The sequence below is a fragment of the Cervus canadensis genome, chromosome 12, assembly GCF_019320065.1.
Source record: "Cervus canadensis isolate Bull #8, Minnesota chromosome 12, ASM1932006v1, whole genome shotgun sequence".
Lineage (NCBI taxonomy): Eukaryota > Metazoa > Chordata > Mammalia > Artiodactyla > Cervidae > Cervus > Cervus canadensis.
In genome coordinates this window covers 58,752,930-58,770,087 of record NC_057397.1, presented here as the reverse complement: position 1 = coordinate 58,770,087, position 17,158 = coordinate 58,752,930, and the positions used below count along the sequence as shown (strand labels likewise).

The 17,158-nt window shown below is 35.0% G+C and overlaps 1 protein-coding gene across 6 annotated transcripts in view; it reads right to left on the bottom strand.

Moving 5' to 3' along the window:
• The window catches only part of UBR5 (ubiquitin protein ligase E3 component n-recognin 5), a 133,864-nt gene that overhangs the window by 3,142 nt on the left and 113,564 nt on the right, over positions 1-17,158 (bottom strand). For 4 of the 6 annotated variants that reach the window (XM_043484024.1, XM_043484029.1, XM_043484025.1 and 1 more), the window contains exons 46-58: positions 16,018-16,138; positions 15,789-15,893; positions 13,191-13,434; positions 11,733-11,844; positions 10,988-11,132; positions 9,620-9,750; positions 8,157-8,217; positions 5,944-6,119; positions 5,668-5,752; positions 4,183-4,338; positions 3,736-3,849; positions 2,187-2,331; positions 507-592 (exon numbers count right to left, since the gene is read on the bottom strand). In XM_043484024.1, coding sequence (XP_043339959.1) covers positions 507-592; positions 2,187-2,331; positions 3,736-3,849; positions 4,183-4,338; positions 5,668-5,752; positions 5,944-6,119; positions 8,157-8,217; positions 9,620-9,750; positions 10,988-11,132; positions 11,733-11,844; positions 13,191-13,434; positions 15,789-15,893; positions 16,018-16,138 — 1,681 coding nt within the window. The remainder of the gene's footprint in view (positions 1-506; positions 593-2,186; positions 2,332-3,735; positions 3,850-4,182; positions 4,339-5,667; positions 5,753-5,943; positions 6,120-8,156; positions 8,218-9,619; positions 9,751-10,987; positions 11,133-11,732; positions 11,845-13,190; positions 13,435-15,788; positions 15,894-16,017; positions 16,139-17,158) is intronic. The other 2 variants (XM_043484026.1, XM_043484028.1) reach the window with 1 other exon arrangement.

Sequence of the window (17,158 nt, the reverse complement as noted above, 5' to 3'; positions counted from 1 at the left end):
AACCTGGGTCTCCAGCATTGCAGGCAGATTCTTTACCATCTGAGCCACCAGGGAAGTCCTAATACTTTAAAGATTAAAATCAGAGACCTAGTGCCACAATTAAGTTACTCTATTCATAGTATACAGAGCAATTACGATTCTGTTAAAAAATTTTGCAAACACTTGCAGCTAGTCAAAAAGATTAAGGATGGACGAAAGAGGCCACTAACATACATTAGCACTCACTATAGGGGGAAAAACATGTCTCAACACTAAGGTGGTATTGTATATTCTGGGACTAAGGATAGCATTTTAATAGCTAAGATGTATTTTACTCTGTTTATAGTTTTACTCATACTTCAGATGTCCTACTGTAGAATAGAAAAACAAAATTGCCTTTTATTTCTGGTCTTCAATTTCCTTAGCCAAAATTAAAATCATTACCAATTTAAAACAAAAGGCTGTCTTTCATACAGAGTATTTAAGGTTTTTACATATTCTTCTACAAATTTTATGAAAACACTTACAAGATCTTGTCGTTCTGTCATGCTCATCTTCTCTACAATTGACCAGAACCACCGCTTGAACTGCAAGAGCTTCTCAGCATTTTCTCCTACAAATAAATATAAATTCAATAAATATTCTGTATCAGTTGTATTTTTAGAATACTACTTATAAAATTAAAATGTGAATGGGTGGGGGTCCTAATCCTAATACAGGAAATTAAGACCATTTGTAAAATGTGAAACCTCTATAGTTCGTTAGTCTATCCCAATGACCAAGACAAGCAAAACGAACCACAGCCTCAAAAATCACATGACTTTAATTCCACCACTAAGTCATGATTTTTCTCATGATGTTAAACCAGTGCGTCTCAAAGTTTAATGAGTTTACAAGTCACTTGGGAGATCCTTTTAAAATGCAGATTCTCATCCACTAGGTATGGGGGAAGAAAGGGGAAAGAAACCAGAGAGTCTGCATTTCTAAAAAGCTTCCAGATGATGCTGATGTTGTTGATTTGAGGATCATACTTGGAGGGTCTTTAGATAATTTTTTGCCTTCTAGGTTTTTAGTTTATATCAATAAATAAACCAAATTATTATGTCACGAATATTAAAAACTATATTATTATTTAGCACAAAAACTATTATGCAGTGATCTGCATGTTACCAAGCATGAAGGAAAAACAAGGAAATTTACCCAAATTTAACTTACTATAATTTGGCTGAAGCTGTTTGCAAAATATAAATAATAAAAGGGAAAAAACTGGTACCTTCATGTATGGAATTAATCTTGGACTAGAGATATAGTCTACTCATTAATTTCTTGGAAGTTCCAGCATTTTGTTGTATGTGTTAGTCACTCAGTTTTGTCTGACTCTTTGCAACCCCAGAGACTATAACCCACCAGGTGCCTCTGGTCCATGGAATTCTCCAGGCAAGAATAATGGACAGGGTTGCCATTCCCTTCTCCAAAAGATCTTCCCAAGCCAGAGATCACACCCTGGTTTCCTGCACTGCAGGCGAATTCTTTACTGTCTGAGCCACCAGGGAAGCCCATTTTATTGTACAGTCACAGCTAAAAAGTCTACCCCTAGAATATGGGACTTTGAAAAGAAAAAGTTGCAACAAATCAAGCACTGATGACAAATGTTATTCTAGGATTATCACTACTTCTTGTTACTCTTTCTAGATTCTTCATGTGGTTGTGTGTTGTATGTCTTTCTAAGTGTGCTCTGGGTTCAGTTCTGAACTTCTAAAAAGTGAAGTTCTGTATTTTTGAGTTTCTTATTAACAAATTCAAAAGAGAGGCAGAAGGGGAAAAAGGCTACATCATGCAATCAAATTCTTTAGAGAGCTTAAGAAACATGAATTGGGAAAGACCAACAGAATTGTCATAAGGATTATTTTTTTCTAAATAAATAAAAACCCTTTTAACACAGTTGTTCACCACAAGGAATTTTTACTATTTCATACTAAACCATACATTCTTTAAAATGTAGAAAAATAAAGCAATAAAAGAATTAGGAATAACCTAATAATAAGCTATCACAGTTGAAACATACCTTAAAATATATAAAAACCCGAGTAATAAACAGCATTTCCTAAGTCCCTATAAATAGGTTAAGAACCAGAAACCCAGAAAACTGACTGACCAAATTATCTGTATAGTTTATTTCTCATGTAAACATTTAATAAATTTCATACCTGATTCATCATTGAAAGACGTGAAACTGATCAGCATCTGCACGTTAACCTCACCACAGCCATTTACCAAAAGCCTAAAGTCTTCTGCTGTTAAATCTTCTAATGAATTTTTTGGAAGCACATCCAGTAGACCTTTCCTCATTGCCTAGAGGATTTCAAAAATTGCTTATTTATTACGATCAGTACTTTACTTTCTACATAGCAGTTATTATCATTAAAGCCCAATGTCTAATTTTAACAGCCTAAGAATACTAAATAATACTAAAAAATGAAGTTCTGTATTTTGAGTTTATTAACAAATTCAAAAAACAGGAAGAAGAGAAAAAGGGCTATAGGTTCAACAGTAAAGGAGTATTATTTTATCTCAGGAGTTAAATAGTTTTTAAAATTATGTTAGTAACAAACAGGATGGTCATTAAGAAACAATCTGTCAATCATGCTATCCTGTCAATATCCTAAGAAAAGTATGATGATAACAAAAAACCAATATCCTCGACACAAACTTACTGAGAAATGCCAAGAACTGTTCTAAGCACCTTACGTATGTTAATTAACGTTAATCCCATCCTCATTTTCAGAGGGAACAAACGCACACGGTACTTAAGTAGTTTGCTAATGTTACACAGCTAGAGCAGGCTGCAGGCATGATTTGAATCCGGACAGTAGAATTCCAGAGCCCACACAATTATTCCCAGCACAGGGATCAAAACCACTTCATAAACATTCTTCCCCAGGAGGAGAAACAGTTAACATAGTCGGCCTGATGTTGCTCTTTAGAAGAGTCTGATGGGAGGATGGTCCTTGACAGGCATCTGGAAACTTGGCTTTTGGAATGTTCCCTACATTATTACTAACTGATGTGGCAGTAAGTCCTGCTGTAACAGCTTGCCTAGACTATCTGTGAAAAAGGTGATTTATGATGAACATGTGTTTTTCCTCTGGGAGTCTGACAGGACTCTGATATTTCCTCTGCTAGTAGGACTGGCCTCCAGGAAAAAAGCTGGGCCCTGACTCTTAAGTAGGCTTCCCTAAACACAAACACTGCATAGGCATTGCTGTAAATCACTGCTGGAGGAAGAACGTATTTTTTTGTGACAACTCATACCCCCCGAAAGAGAATTTTGAAGCTTGTACCTGGATTCCTCCAGACTCTGTCTGATATAATTCTCCCCTTGTGAGAGTCCTTTTGTTATAATAAACCATACCAATAACTGCCTCGGAGTCCAAGGGGTCCACCTAGTATGTCACCAGAGGCATGGATGGCTGCAGGACTCCAAAACAGTAATCATCTGAGTCCCATAAAGCATCCTTTCCAAATTTTTACTCACCAGATCTACGTTCTGATGATTACATGGTTCTTCCAAGTAGTTTTACCCAAAAGAAAGGAGATGGTCTGGACTCGGGTATAATTTATACTGTATGTAAACTCATTTTGGTTTAAAAATTTTGACCCTTCATAAGCAAGCTGAATGCACTGTAAGCTAGTTTAAAACACAGAAGATACAAATAGCCTCATCAGATCAAGTGATATTTTTTGGAAAAAACTTACGTGTAATGGCTGTTCTGCAACTACCAACATTCTATGTTCAGCATATTTCCGCACATACTCATAAACATTCTGAGGAGTGACTGGTATATTTACACCATTAGGAATAAGTTCAACCTGTGGGAAATTTAGCAGTGCCATTTAAATCCAGTTTTGACAAAGCAGGAGTAAGTTAGCAGTTCATAAAACAATTTCCTAAAGTTTTAAAATCTAAAGAGACAATCCTGTATTTGACAACTAAGAGATGCAGACATTCTAGGCCTAAGTAACTATAAACTCTTCAACCTCTCAATCTGTCTAACTCTCCATCCATTCATCTTTCTCTCCATCTCTTACTGTGTCTTTGCGTGTGTATGTGTGGGTGTCTCTTTCTCTTTCTTGGTCCCGACCTATCTAAATTGTTTTTCTGTGTTTCAAGCACAACAGACTAACCAAATTCATTTGTTTTACCTGTCCTCCACCTTCTTCTTTACAAAGGTCAATTGCAAATGCCAAATCCATTGCTGAGAAAACAGCATCAGCATCTGAACTCTGAGAAGCAAGAATAAGTTGCCGCAAACTCTCGTACATCACAGGGTCAAAAAAAGCAAAATCATGCCAATTGACCTAAAAATGAATTATGAAAGAAACATCTTAATTGGATTCAGTAGTTAAGTTGAAATCTATGATAAAAATTTTATCTAATTTGAAGATACATGATACACCGATAAAGAATAATCTCCCACTAATATAAATGGTCTAAAGAGGTAAAATTTTAATAAGTCTTTGGCTCTGATAATACATTTAATTTTCAAAGTATGAAAAGTATATATTTTTAAAAAATTTAAAGCCAGGAGTGTAACAGCTTTAAGTTCTAAATTGATCTGCAGGAACCAGCACTAATTATTAAAATGTGATTATGCTGAGCAGCTGATCCTAAATACACATTCTGTAATTCCAGATGATAAATCTAATGCTCAAAGGAATTCAGTAACTTGCTGAAGGTCATATCATTGGGTTATAATTTGAGTCTGTTTGATTCCATGACCTTTTCCATAAACCTTGTTAAAGGCTCAACATTTCTATGCTGCTAGCTTTTAAGTTCAGTTCTTTCTCTGTACAAGAGCATTTTACCTGGAACACATTAAGATGTCAATAGAGTTAGCATTTAAAAAAAAGGAAAAAATATATATCATAGTATGATACGCTGTAATAGAAAACAATATTCACTAGTGGGTTTGAGAAAATTATTAGCAGACCACAACTTTAACAATGCTAACTCATATCAGATGTGTGGTATGCATCTGTAGACCATACAGTATTTTGCTGTTTATAGTGTATTATAATTAGCATTATGCATTAATTTAAAGAACGTGTTTTTCTCCTACCTTCCCCATCATAAAGGAATGTACAAGCTGTCAAATTATCAAACTACAATCAAACTACCAAAACACAAAAGAAAATAAGCTAATTCTGTCACCAAGAGATAATTATCAAGCATTGCTGAGCGAGATGTTCTTAACCTTCTTTTCTCCCTTCTACCAACATACATCTTACATACAGTTTTGAAGCTAGGAGTGCTCGTTTCAATACAGTGCTATTTCTATTGCCATTACTTGCTAGAACAGATAATAATAAAACTTACTGAGCACTTACTATGTGCCAGGCACTATATTACTGTCTTTACCATTGTATTAATGAGGAATAAATTCCAAAGATTTGTCTGCAACGGGATCCAGGTCTGTCAATCCCTCTAAACTCACCTCTGTGTCACTCATTCTCCTATGCTGTCTCCTCCATGTATTGAGATTTTTCCCCATGTCATTAAATACTTGAAAACGACTTTATAATGACTAGAATGCCTTAAAATTTAATATTAAGTTAATGCCGTAACTATATATTTTATAAAAAATTTTGCAACTGTAAAAAGCAGTTAGATTCACTAAAATCACTTACTTTCCTACCAAGCAACACTTTAATCACATGTCTATTCAATGTGATAGGACACAGTTCATTCTGTAATAGACACAGTCCAAGAATCCTAAAAATAAAAACAAGCAAATAGTAATTAAATTAAAAAAATTCTAGACTACATAACACCATAAATAATATACACACTTAAATAATTTTATAGTAGAACATATATACATTTTACAGACTAATGTATTTTAGAAAAATCTCATAAACTGAAATTTTTTAAAAAATTCAAATCTAAGATTAGAGTGACTTTACCTGCCAATATTCCTGAAACAATTCAATCTTGCTTCTGTGTTTTTGCCAGGCCTTGGAGTATAAAATCCTCTTTTTCCAGGTTGGTAAAACAAAGGGGCATTGTCATCACCATCATCTGTATCATCTAAATCCATATCTACTACACTTCGACTAGAACCATGACGCTTTCGGTTTTCCTAATAACAAAGTATCAGAGATCAAGTCCCAAGATTTCATTTATATTTTAGTATATGTGTATACAAGAGAATGATTATTATTTAAAAATACCATCATAGCCCTCTTTAAAATTAGTAATAATCCAGGTACCTCCTCCAAAAAAAATTAACAGTAATATTTTTAACATTACCTAAGACTGATATTTAACAAAGCATACAAACTGGTTCTCTTAAATCACTTAAATGTAAAGTTCCATAGGTAAAGCAAGTTTCATATTTAAACATAAATAAACTTTAATTCATTCTTTCAGAATTGTGATATACAAAGCTTGTGCCTATTAACTTCTCTGTCCATTTAAGTAAAATCACTCAGTGAAACTCTGGTAGCTTCTTTTATCTTGATTCCTTAAATTTATTTTCCCTTGATAGAAGTCTGGACTGACAATTTTAAAAGCACTTTAAGGATGATGCTCCAACTGTCTTCTAGCCTTCACAGTTTCTGATGAGAAATCCACTGCCTTGCACATTACTGTTTATATGTAAGGCACTATTATTTTCTTATTAGTTTTACAGCTGCTTGATTATACCTAGTCACAGTTTTCTCTCAGTTTATCTTGTTTAGGGTTCACTGATCTCCTTGAATTTGCAAATAAATATGTTGTGCACCAAATTTGGGAAGGTTTCAGCTACTATTTCTTCAAATATTTCCTGTAGCAATCTCATTCTCCTCTTCTGGGCACTCCAATGACATTGTTTAACATGGTCCAACAGGTCTCCGAAAACTGTTATTTGAGATCTTTTCTTTCTCTTCTTCAAAATGGATAGTTTCTATCTTCAAATTGATACTTTCCTATATCATCTTCGTTCTACTATTGACCTATTCAGTGAACTTTTTAATTTTAATAAATACTTTCTATAATTTTCCCTTGGTTCTCTTTTTCTATTCCTCTGTTGCGAATCTTTACTTTTCCATTCATTTGCTTATCTTATAGAACATGAGAGAAAGTTTTTCCATGAGATGAGATAAAGATAATTTCCATGAGATAAAGATAATTCCAACAAGTGGGATAATCTCAAGGTTAGCATCACTTAGTTCTTTTCCCAGGAGAATTGGTGAGTCTCTGCTGGTTCTTTGTATGTTGAATAATTTTGGAGTGTATCCTGGACATTTTTTTACCAAGTTATAGAACTCTGGGTCTTGTTGAAATGATATGGAGAATGCTAAATTTTTTGGCTTTGGTAGTTAACAACCTGGTTAGGTTCAGCCTGGAAGTATCCTCTGTGTGCAGTGGTCCCAGTGTTGCTCAGTCGTGTCTGCCTCTTCGTAACTCCATGGACTCCGGCAATCCAGACCCCTCTGTCCTCCACTATCTTGTGAAGTTTGCTCAGATTCATGTCCACTGAGTCAGTGATGTCATCCAACCATCTCATCCTCTTGTTGCCCCCCTTCTCCTCCTGCCCTCAATCTTTCCCAGCATTGGGGTCTTTTCCAATGAGTTGGCATCAGGTGGCCAAAGTATTGGAGCTTCAGTAACAGTCCTTCCAATGAGTAGTCAGTGGTTCCATTACCAAAAGCCTTTTAATTCTACTATGGGTCTGTTCTGCATATGCACCATGTGGGATAGTCTGGTAGTATAGTTTATTTCTTAAAGCATGTGCTATCTTCCAGTTAAGATGGAGTAATGGGGATCAGCTTTACTCTCCTGCCTGAAATAATGCCCCAACAGTTGTTTTTCAAGTTTTGACTTCCCTCCAATCTGTGTGCTACTGTTTACTTTTCAGAATGCTCAAGCAGTTCCTTTCTTAAGTTTTTCTAGAGTTTTAAGTTGTTATCAGTGAAAGAGATATGATTATATCCTGGCTGGCACAGAAGTTCTCACATAGCCTACAAATTGAAATACAGCATGCACTTAACAGACATGAAAGAATACTAGAGTGGGTAGCCATTCCCTTCTCCAGGGGATCTTCCTGATGCAGGGATTGAACCTGGGTCTCCCACATTGCAGGTGGATTCTTTACCATCTAAGCTACCAGGGAAGCCCACAAAACATCCCTTACCTGTACTTTTTCTGAAGAGTCTAATAATCCGAGATCCAGTATACTATCGGCTCCATTTTCCCTAAAAACAAACAATACCTTTCATATTGCAGATAACTGAAATTTCTAGAATTTAGTGTAGAGAAAACCATATACATTTAAATTTTTAAGACTTTATCAATATATTTAAGTTTTGAAGTAAGTAAGTATCTAGGACACTTTACTAGTCATAATGCAGTTCTAGGAGCAGAAATGGCAATAACATACACGAAAATACTACATGTATGATCCAAGACAATGAACTAAAGGCTACCCGATTTAAGACAAAATAAATGCAGTCTTCATAGAGGGACTGAAACTTGATCTCAGGGAAAACACTGTAAAAGAACAGGAAGAAGTTCAGAAGGCAACCACAATAGAATCAAATGCGCCAGTGTATGTAACCATTCTAGAAAACTCACAAATTCCTGTTCAATCCATAAAGGCAGGTGAAGGCAGTCAATATTATATATTCTTGTATTTAACAGGAAATACTACTAAAATAGCAACCCTTACATGTATTTACAAATGTCTCCCCCCCCCGCCCCCCACAAAAATGCACATTATTTGCAACTTTTTATGTAATGGGCTAAGCTATATTAGTGTTGCTGTATCCAGAAGCGAGGAAGAGGAATGAAAATGTAGTACATAAAAGTCAAGAAATGAAAAACAGTTAACAGCAAAGAGAAGAGACTTCTGGCAAGTCTTTGGCTTGGACCATTCAAAGGTTCTGAGATTGGTAAACAGCTAGAATAAGTTAAATGGCTGTTTACTTCAGGGTTTAGCTAACCCACTTATCCATCTCTAGGACCATGTCTAATCTTGAAGTTCCTCATTCAATATCGTAACTAGGAGGGAAAAAAAAAACACCACATTTTCATTTAAAATGACACTTCAAAGCCTCAAACTGGTTATTAGAGTAGCCCCAAGATAGAAGGGCACAGACTAAAGGTGGCATATCTTCTTGTCACTTTAACCTGTCACTTGGGGAAAAGACAGGTAAGTAATTTAACTGTTCGATATTTTTAAGTTTTATATTAAAAACAAATATATTGCACAATAAAAGCAAACATTTGCATGATTTCCAAGATAAATCAGGATGCCTAGAAGAAATTTCTCATTTACTACAAAGACTCAGGGATTACACCCAATTCCTTGAGGTATCTGGCCTTTGCCATTAGAGGTATTCAGGTGGAGAATGAGCTGTACTTCTTATAAGTTAATTTCTAAATAAGGTTCATAAAATTTATCTTCAAACCTAAAAGCGACTGCTAAAATTCAGCCCTTCTAGTAAACTTGGCTGTCTCACTCAGATTTTTAAGCCATCTCCTAAAATTAAAACCATTCAAGTCTTGCACTATTTAATACAGATTAGATATGCTAACACCTATATCCTAAAAATAAAGTAGCTAATGTTAAAACGTCTTCCCAAATGTGCATATTACCGTCCATGTGCAATAATGAGTTCCATGGCTTCATCTACTCTTGCTCTCAGAGAATCTTCACTTGCTAGAAGCAGCAGCAGCTGAGCTGGGGATAACTCCAACAGCATGCCAGTGATTTTACTTGCAAATGCCTGTAAGTGACAAACAAATGTTACTTGCCTCTACTCTCTGAAACCTGTCTAAATTAGCAATGTTTTATCAAGGGGGGAAAAAAAAAGAAAAAGAAAATATAAGAAACTTGGATAACAAACTGAAAAACTTCCAAAATATTTTCTAACTGGAATCTATGAAGAAGAGAAAGGGAGGAGACATTAATTTTCTTAACCTGATAAGCGACATCTATGAAAAAGGCCACAGCTAACATGATACTTGATGACGAGAATTGTAATATTTCTTCCCATTTGACATTATACTGCAAGTTCCAATTAGTTTAAGAAGGCAAGTAAAGAAAATAAAAGTAATCCAGATTGGGAAGAAAAAGTAAAACTTCTTTTTTATAGACAACAGATTCTCCATGTAGAAAACAATGACACAATCTACAAAGAAGTCACCAGAACTAACACCACATGAGTTTATGAGATTAGAAGCTTAACTATAGAAAACTTTGGTAGGGAGTAAGTAGTCTATGCATTAGCAGTCTTATTAAAGCTAGTTTAATATTTATTTGTTGACAAGTCTTTTAAAAAGACTTTTGATATTCATGAGTAAACATAAAAATACTCAAGGTCCATTTTTTCCCCTTCTTCATCAGAGGCCTGGAAACATTTTTTTCATTTAGTGTAGGAAAAAAGAGAGGGAAGATATGAAGGAAGGAGAAGCAGAAAGAAAAAAGATGCCCATATTTAAGGCTAAGGATTTACTGAAATATAATTGATTTATTGTTTTATTTTTCTTTTGCTCTAGTATGTAAAGGTAGTTATGCATAAAGACAAAAAAGAAAACTAGGTTATATGTTTCATATAATATGAAAGAAACCCCTGACAGAACATTCAAAATAAAACCTTCCTGTCTTATTTATCAAGCGAAGTACACTATTTGCAACATGTTCCAGCTAAAAGCTGATAACAAAGTTGGCTTTAAAAAGCAACAATAACTTGTACAAATAAATACAATGCACAGACAATTGCTTAGCACAAAAGGAAATTATTAGGTAGAATGCTAACCTGGCATATGTAGTAAAATAAACATCAAGCTATATACAATTATTCTCTAGTAAGTGTTGCTTCTTTCCCTCCTAAGCTTCCTCTTTTTGGCAATCCTCAAATCATATGGCTTTCCAGTAGCTGACAACTTCTTAAGATACCAGCCTTAATTCAAAACCCAAAATGGCACAGCCAGTTAAGAGGTAGCTAAGCACGCCATACGTACTGGTTGCATTGCTTGTACACGGGGGTAAAGTCTCTCTCCGAGCGCCTGACGATGTGCCGGCAGAGGGTCAGGATCATCACTAGGATTTCCTTCAGAGGCTGGTCTGAAGGGCCTAGTGTCGATGGAAAGCTGTCTTCTAAAATCCCTGAAAGATGAACAAAGCTATGATGACTTCATTTCCCTTGTCTGCAAAATGGAAAATATCACTGCAACAAAGTGGGAAACCAGAGCATATAGTTAGCTCCAGTTATAGTACCAGAGTGGAAGAATGCCTAAAAAGAACGATGGTTGGAAAATAAAATTTATCTAGATTTTGTCACTTGAAAATCTGTAAGTCTGCAATGCATGTATTAATTTGATTTTAAGGGAACAGGACTTTAAAATACCAGAAGTCAAGAGACCACCCATATTTCCCAGAAATTTTAAGTCAAAAGTGAAATGCCACTCATTCTAACATGTGAAAAACTGAAAGTTTTAAATAACACAATTGCCACAATTTGAGATTTTAAAACAAACTTAGGAACTTGGGTGATAAATAAAGTCAAAACAATTTCAACTGCCCCTGGCTTTTTAAAGCAGAGCATATTAGTTAACAGTTGGTTAGACTATTTTAGTTACAACGCATCACTTATCCAATTATTAATTTTCATTTTCTAAAAGTTTATAATTGAGACTCTTATTTTCAGGCCTACCTCCAATTCATCCAAAATGATGGTACTCAATAAAAGACACAAAACCATCTCACCTATCCCGGTCTCTCCGAGAACCCGCTCGCAAGCCGCTACTCCTCCTCATTTCCCTTTCTCTCTCTCTTTCCCGATCCCTCTCTCCTCTGTTCCTTAATCTCTGCATTAAACCTGGAAAAAAGTGAAATACACTTTGTTTAGACGAATGTAAATGCAACTACTTTAAATGTTAAAGTCAATGTGAGGAAATGAGACGACCACAGTAAGAACATGACAACTGAAGATCATTTTCCTTAGCATCTGTGTTAGTGCCTTTCTGTTATTCTCCCTATGGTTTTGAGTGTTGGGAGTGATTCTGTAGAATGAATTTATCTCCTTGTCATGTCAGAGTTGTGAAACAAAATGTACCAACCAGGACTATGTTAGTTTCAACATAAACAATGCTGAGATTTCTTATATATTTGAGTATCTTCTCTATTCTTAATTTTTGGCATTAAAAGCATTAAAGACACTCAGCTATTACTCTTTTTAAAACCTTAAGCATAAACCAAGATATGGTTTCCTAACGACTGTGCAGAAAAATTATTTCTGAAATGTCATGACTTCCTAGGTTTCCTCATTCATATTTGACAACTTTTTAAAAAACTGTAAGACTACAGAAAGTCAAATGGTTAAACTAATAATGAAAGGCTGGGGTACACCCCCCATCTTTTCATCCTCAATTCTTTCCAGAGCTCATTCAGCTTCTATGGGGCAGTTTACAGAACCGTAGTAAGATACAGCTATAGCCTAGGTATTAATAAAACACAGGATTCTGTTAGTTAACTCCTTCTCCCTCAATTAGTGTATCCATTCACCTATGAGACTGACGATTTCCTTACATGAACCCCGAGTTTCAACCTTTTGTAGTTTTCACATTTTAAAATACACTATCATAATCTTGAAAATCATGTGAGAATCCTAACCCCAAAGTGGTGATCACTGAGGAGGTAGAACTTGCACCAGGATGTTAACATAGAAAACCTTATTACAAAAAAAAAAAAAAAAAAAAAGTCTTGTTAAACAGTGAAGTTAGTGACATAGCCAATTTACCTTTGGTCACAAAATCCATCTCATGGAGACTGGCAGAAACTCTGCAAATCATACTTTAAAAAGCACTGTTCTAGATAACAGCATTTTCTTCTCAGTATGTGTACTTATTGGGAAATCCTGCAGTTTGCTCTTTGAATTTTTATATTACGTTAAACCTCCCATTTCCCAAACATTAAAACTGAGATGAAAAACTCAATCGTACAATCAAAACCATTTATGAAAATGAATGTGGCAGTAAAAGAAGTCAACTGGTAAACTGTCGATTAGAGTAGTTTAAACAAGGTTAAGTAATTGATATAGAATAAAATAGTATAAAAGTATAAATATAAAGTTCTCCAACTAAACACACATATAAACATGATCATCACTGTTTCAATCATACAAGCAAAGAATTTTTATGAGCTTGTTACCTCTAGAGTACTTACTTGTATGAGTGCCTTTGTTGGCATTTTGAATACAATCTAAATTTGGCAGTTTTTCATTTGACAAAAAAGCTTGTGCAATGGCGGTATAAAAGCTTCGTGCTACACCACTGCCCTCTCCTGGTTCATCCTTAAATGTAACTTTTACTCTGTGTACAGCCATAGGTGTAGTAGCACATCTTCGACCAAAGTGATTGTTAAGTTGCCTCATGGTCTGCTGAATAAGAAGATCTCTATCCCGATCAACCTATTGAAACGCAACAAAAAGCAGTAAATTCAGTGCTGAAACCACCTTGCAATTTTTCTATGTAAAATCTGAAAATCTAATTTTTGCTTTTCCTTGACAGTTGAAATAGCTATGAAGTATCTGGGTTCTCACAAGCTTGTACATTCCAAGTAGGACTCTAAATCACACAAGAGTATCTTACATTAAATCAGGATAATGGAATTTAACTCAATTAGAACATTTTCTTAAAAGATCCACCAGAACACAGCCATTCATCCAGTTTGGGGATATAGCAAGATAAATTGCAAAGAGATCAAGTGTGAAATTTTTTAAATCCTTAAAAAAAAGATAGGATATTCCTTTGCTATAGAATACCATAGCAAAGTAAAAGCAAAAAAAAAAAAAAAAAAATGATAAACTGGGAAAAATATTTGCACCTTCTATTACCAACAAAGATTCATGAATAGTGTATATGTATCACTTAGTGTTTCTAAAAAAATTGAGGAAAAAACAATAGGAAAAATGGGCAAAATATGTCAACATACATAATAGTTCCCAGAAAAAGAACCAGCCATGGTACATGAAATCTATGAAAGAACGTTTAACTTTGCTCAAAATAAGAGAAATACAAATTAAAATTATACTGCCTATTAGATTGGCAAAAATCTAAAAATCTGACTACAAGCTGCAGGCAGGACTTTGGAGAATCAGGTACTCTTGTATTGATGCAGAAAGTACAAAAATATACAGACATTATGTAGGAGTATTTGCCAATATTTGACAAAATTATATATACGCATGCCCTCTAACCCATATCTATGATTCTATCTCAAAGACACACTAGCCAAATAGAGAAACACACATAAAGCAGTTCATCACACCACTGTTTGTAACAGCAAAAGACTGGAAACAAACCCAAATGTCTATCAACAGGACACTGGTTGAAAAAAACCTGATAAAGCCATAAACTGTGGTACTAAGACTATTAGGTAGTTAGAAAACAGAGAGCGGAACAGAATATTTCTCTCTCTATAGCCACGGTTTTCTCTCTAGGATATACTGTTAACTGGAAAAATCAAGATGGAGTAAAATGTGTAACATTTTACTTGGGGTGTGATGCTTTGGGGTGGGGAGTGAGGGACAGAGATGAACACATATACATGATTATATTTTTTGAAGGTTGGAGGGAAATAAGTTGCGGGGTCGGGGGGCGGGGATCAAAAAACAAACAAAAAATTCCAAAAGGGGGTAGGGAGAACCTAAAGTAAAGAGATAGGAATGTAAACTAGATTTCTCTGAATATAAACTTCTTCTACAGAGTTCACCTTGCAACTGTAGATAGTTTACATTATGAAACAAAATAAAATTTTTTTAAAAAAAGGAGAGCAATCCTTAAAAAATGAAGGCAAAATGACCCAAAAGGCCTTAACTGTGTGGAGATAAGATGGTAGGTACTAAAACCACACAGAAGAAATTATCTCAAGTGACTTTAAAACAATGTAATTTGGCTACAAATCTCCAATTGGAAATGCTCTAAGAACAAAAGCTGCAAATAAATCTTTTTTTTTTTTTTTTTTTGCAAATAAATCTTAACTCTATTTTCAATAATCATTTTGTTAGTAGTAGTGTTGACATTATGATTCTAAGACTGCTATATGCATGCTGTGGGATAAAAGCAAATGAGTAATTTTAGTGGTGTTGCTGGAGAGCTGGATATTATTCAGTTCAGAAGAGAGGAAGTAAAGACTGAAGGTGAAAACAAAACTTGTATTTCTAAATCTTGAATATGAAATGGGAGTATCAGTGTGAACACATGGTATAATTTTCTTATTTTTTTAAAGAAGCATTTCCTAGTTCTATTCACTAAAAGGCCTGGAAACAATGACCAAGCCTATAGGCAGTGAACAACTTAAAGTCCAGATTATAACCTCAAAATACAATTTCCTGTTAAAAGGATCCAAGGCTTCTTGAAGAAATGGCTGATTTAAAGACTGACAGAAAGTAACAGAAAATGAGACACATCAAGTAGTAGGGAAGTGATCAGAGACTGGATGGACCCTCACTGAAGTGAGAGTCTCACTTTCCTAGCTACAGAAAACACTGTTTGAGCATGAATGAAATGAAGCACATCAACAGTTTAAATCTGTGTATTCACAACGATACTTAAACAAACCCACTGCTCATCATTACATGTTAATGGGAAACCAACTGCCAGAGATACCCACTTCTCTAAATTTGGTGACTACCATTCATTTTCTTTAAATTTTTAATTACATACTGTGTATCCACTATTTTTGTTTTCAAACTTTATATAAATACTACATGTATAGTATTGTATAGTATACTATATGTATAGTATAAGAAACTCTAAATACCTTTACCTCTAGTGATAAATCTCTTGACTGCTGATTTCTCAGTTTTTCCATTTCTCTACGGAATTTTGATTCTTTTACCTCAAAACCACCCAATTCAGTTAGGATCTTTAAAAAGAAAAGAAAAAAAAAAAACACAAAATGAAAAAAAAACCATAAATGCATGACAGAACTATTCTCTGAATATATACTTATCAGGTAGAATAGAATGTAAGGTGCTCAAAATACATACTGATCCAGGTTCTGCTCCAACATCTTCCATGAACACCCGGCCAAACAGTTCTAAAGAAAGGCGCCAACGTCCTAGCAGCATATCATGGGAAATTACCATTCCCATGAAGCTACACTGTGGCCTGTGAGAAATTTAAGGGGAGAGGAGGAGCAATTTAGCCAACTCTTAAAAACTTCCTGGTTTTTGGTCAATAACAGTAACTTACTTGGTCTTTTAATATGCTGAGATCTTAATTTATAACCCCATACTCTCTAATGGAGAATTTTCCTGTAACTACTTGTTCCTTGCAGAACTTCTCATTTTTACTCTATTATTCCTTCTGTCCTTTATGTAAGGGTACATCCCCAGGAGGCAGCCTCCTTCATCTTTAATTTTACCTCCTCTCCTTAAAGTCCAGTGTCCATCTCCACTGGGTGATTCCCAGACCCCTGTTTAGTTCAAACTTTCACAATGGACCAGAATTTCATTGCGTGAAATATATCCACTTCGATCACACTTAACTCATGCTCAAAATTAGTAAAACTGAGTATGACCTCTTCACTACAATGACACTGCCTCCTAATTTCCTTCAAAAGTACCGCCTATTTTCCTGTTGCACAGACTTCAACAAATTTTATTCTTCCCTCGGTTCCTCCAGAGTGATCAAGCCCTTCATGAGTTTCTTTTCTTACCCCATGGTTTCCTTTTCATCCCCAAAGACAATATTCCACTTCAGTCCCTTTGTCACCATTAGCCAGAATGAATAATAGCTTCTCTCTCTACCTCTAATTCTTCTCTCCTTCAGTCTATCTGCTTCTAACACTTTCTCACCAACTCAGTCCAAATCATACTGTCTCTAGGAAGCTGGGGCCACCTCAGTCCACAATTCTTGTTTTTTATGGTTGTAGATTACTGTACTGTGTATATATGATGTACATAGTTTCCTAAACTAGCTTAACTCCTCCTAAGCAAAAAAAAAAAAAAAAGGAAATCTGACATTACATAACCAAAAACCAAAGAGCATAAGACAGTTACTAAACAAATCATTAGGTGATGAGCTGTACCGAGTCACACTATATACTATGGCAAATTTTTACTGGGAAAGCAAAGAACCTACCTCTTGCAAGAGGATTACTAAATGTGAACTTGGCAAAGGCGTGAA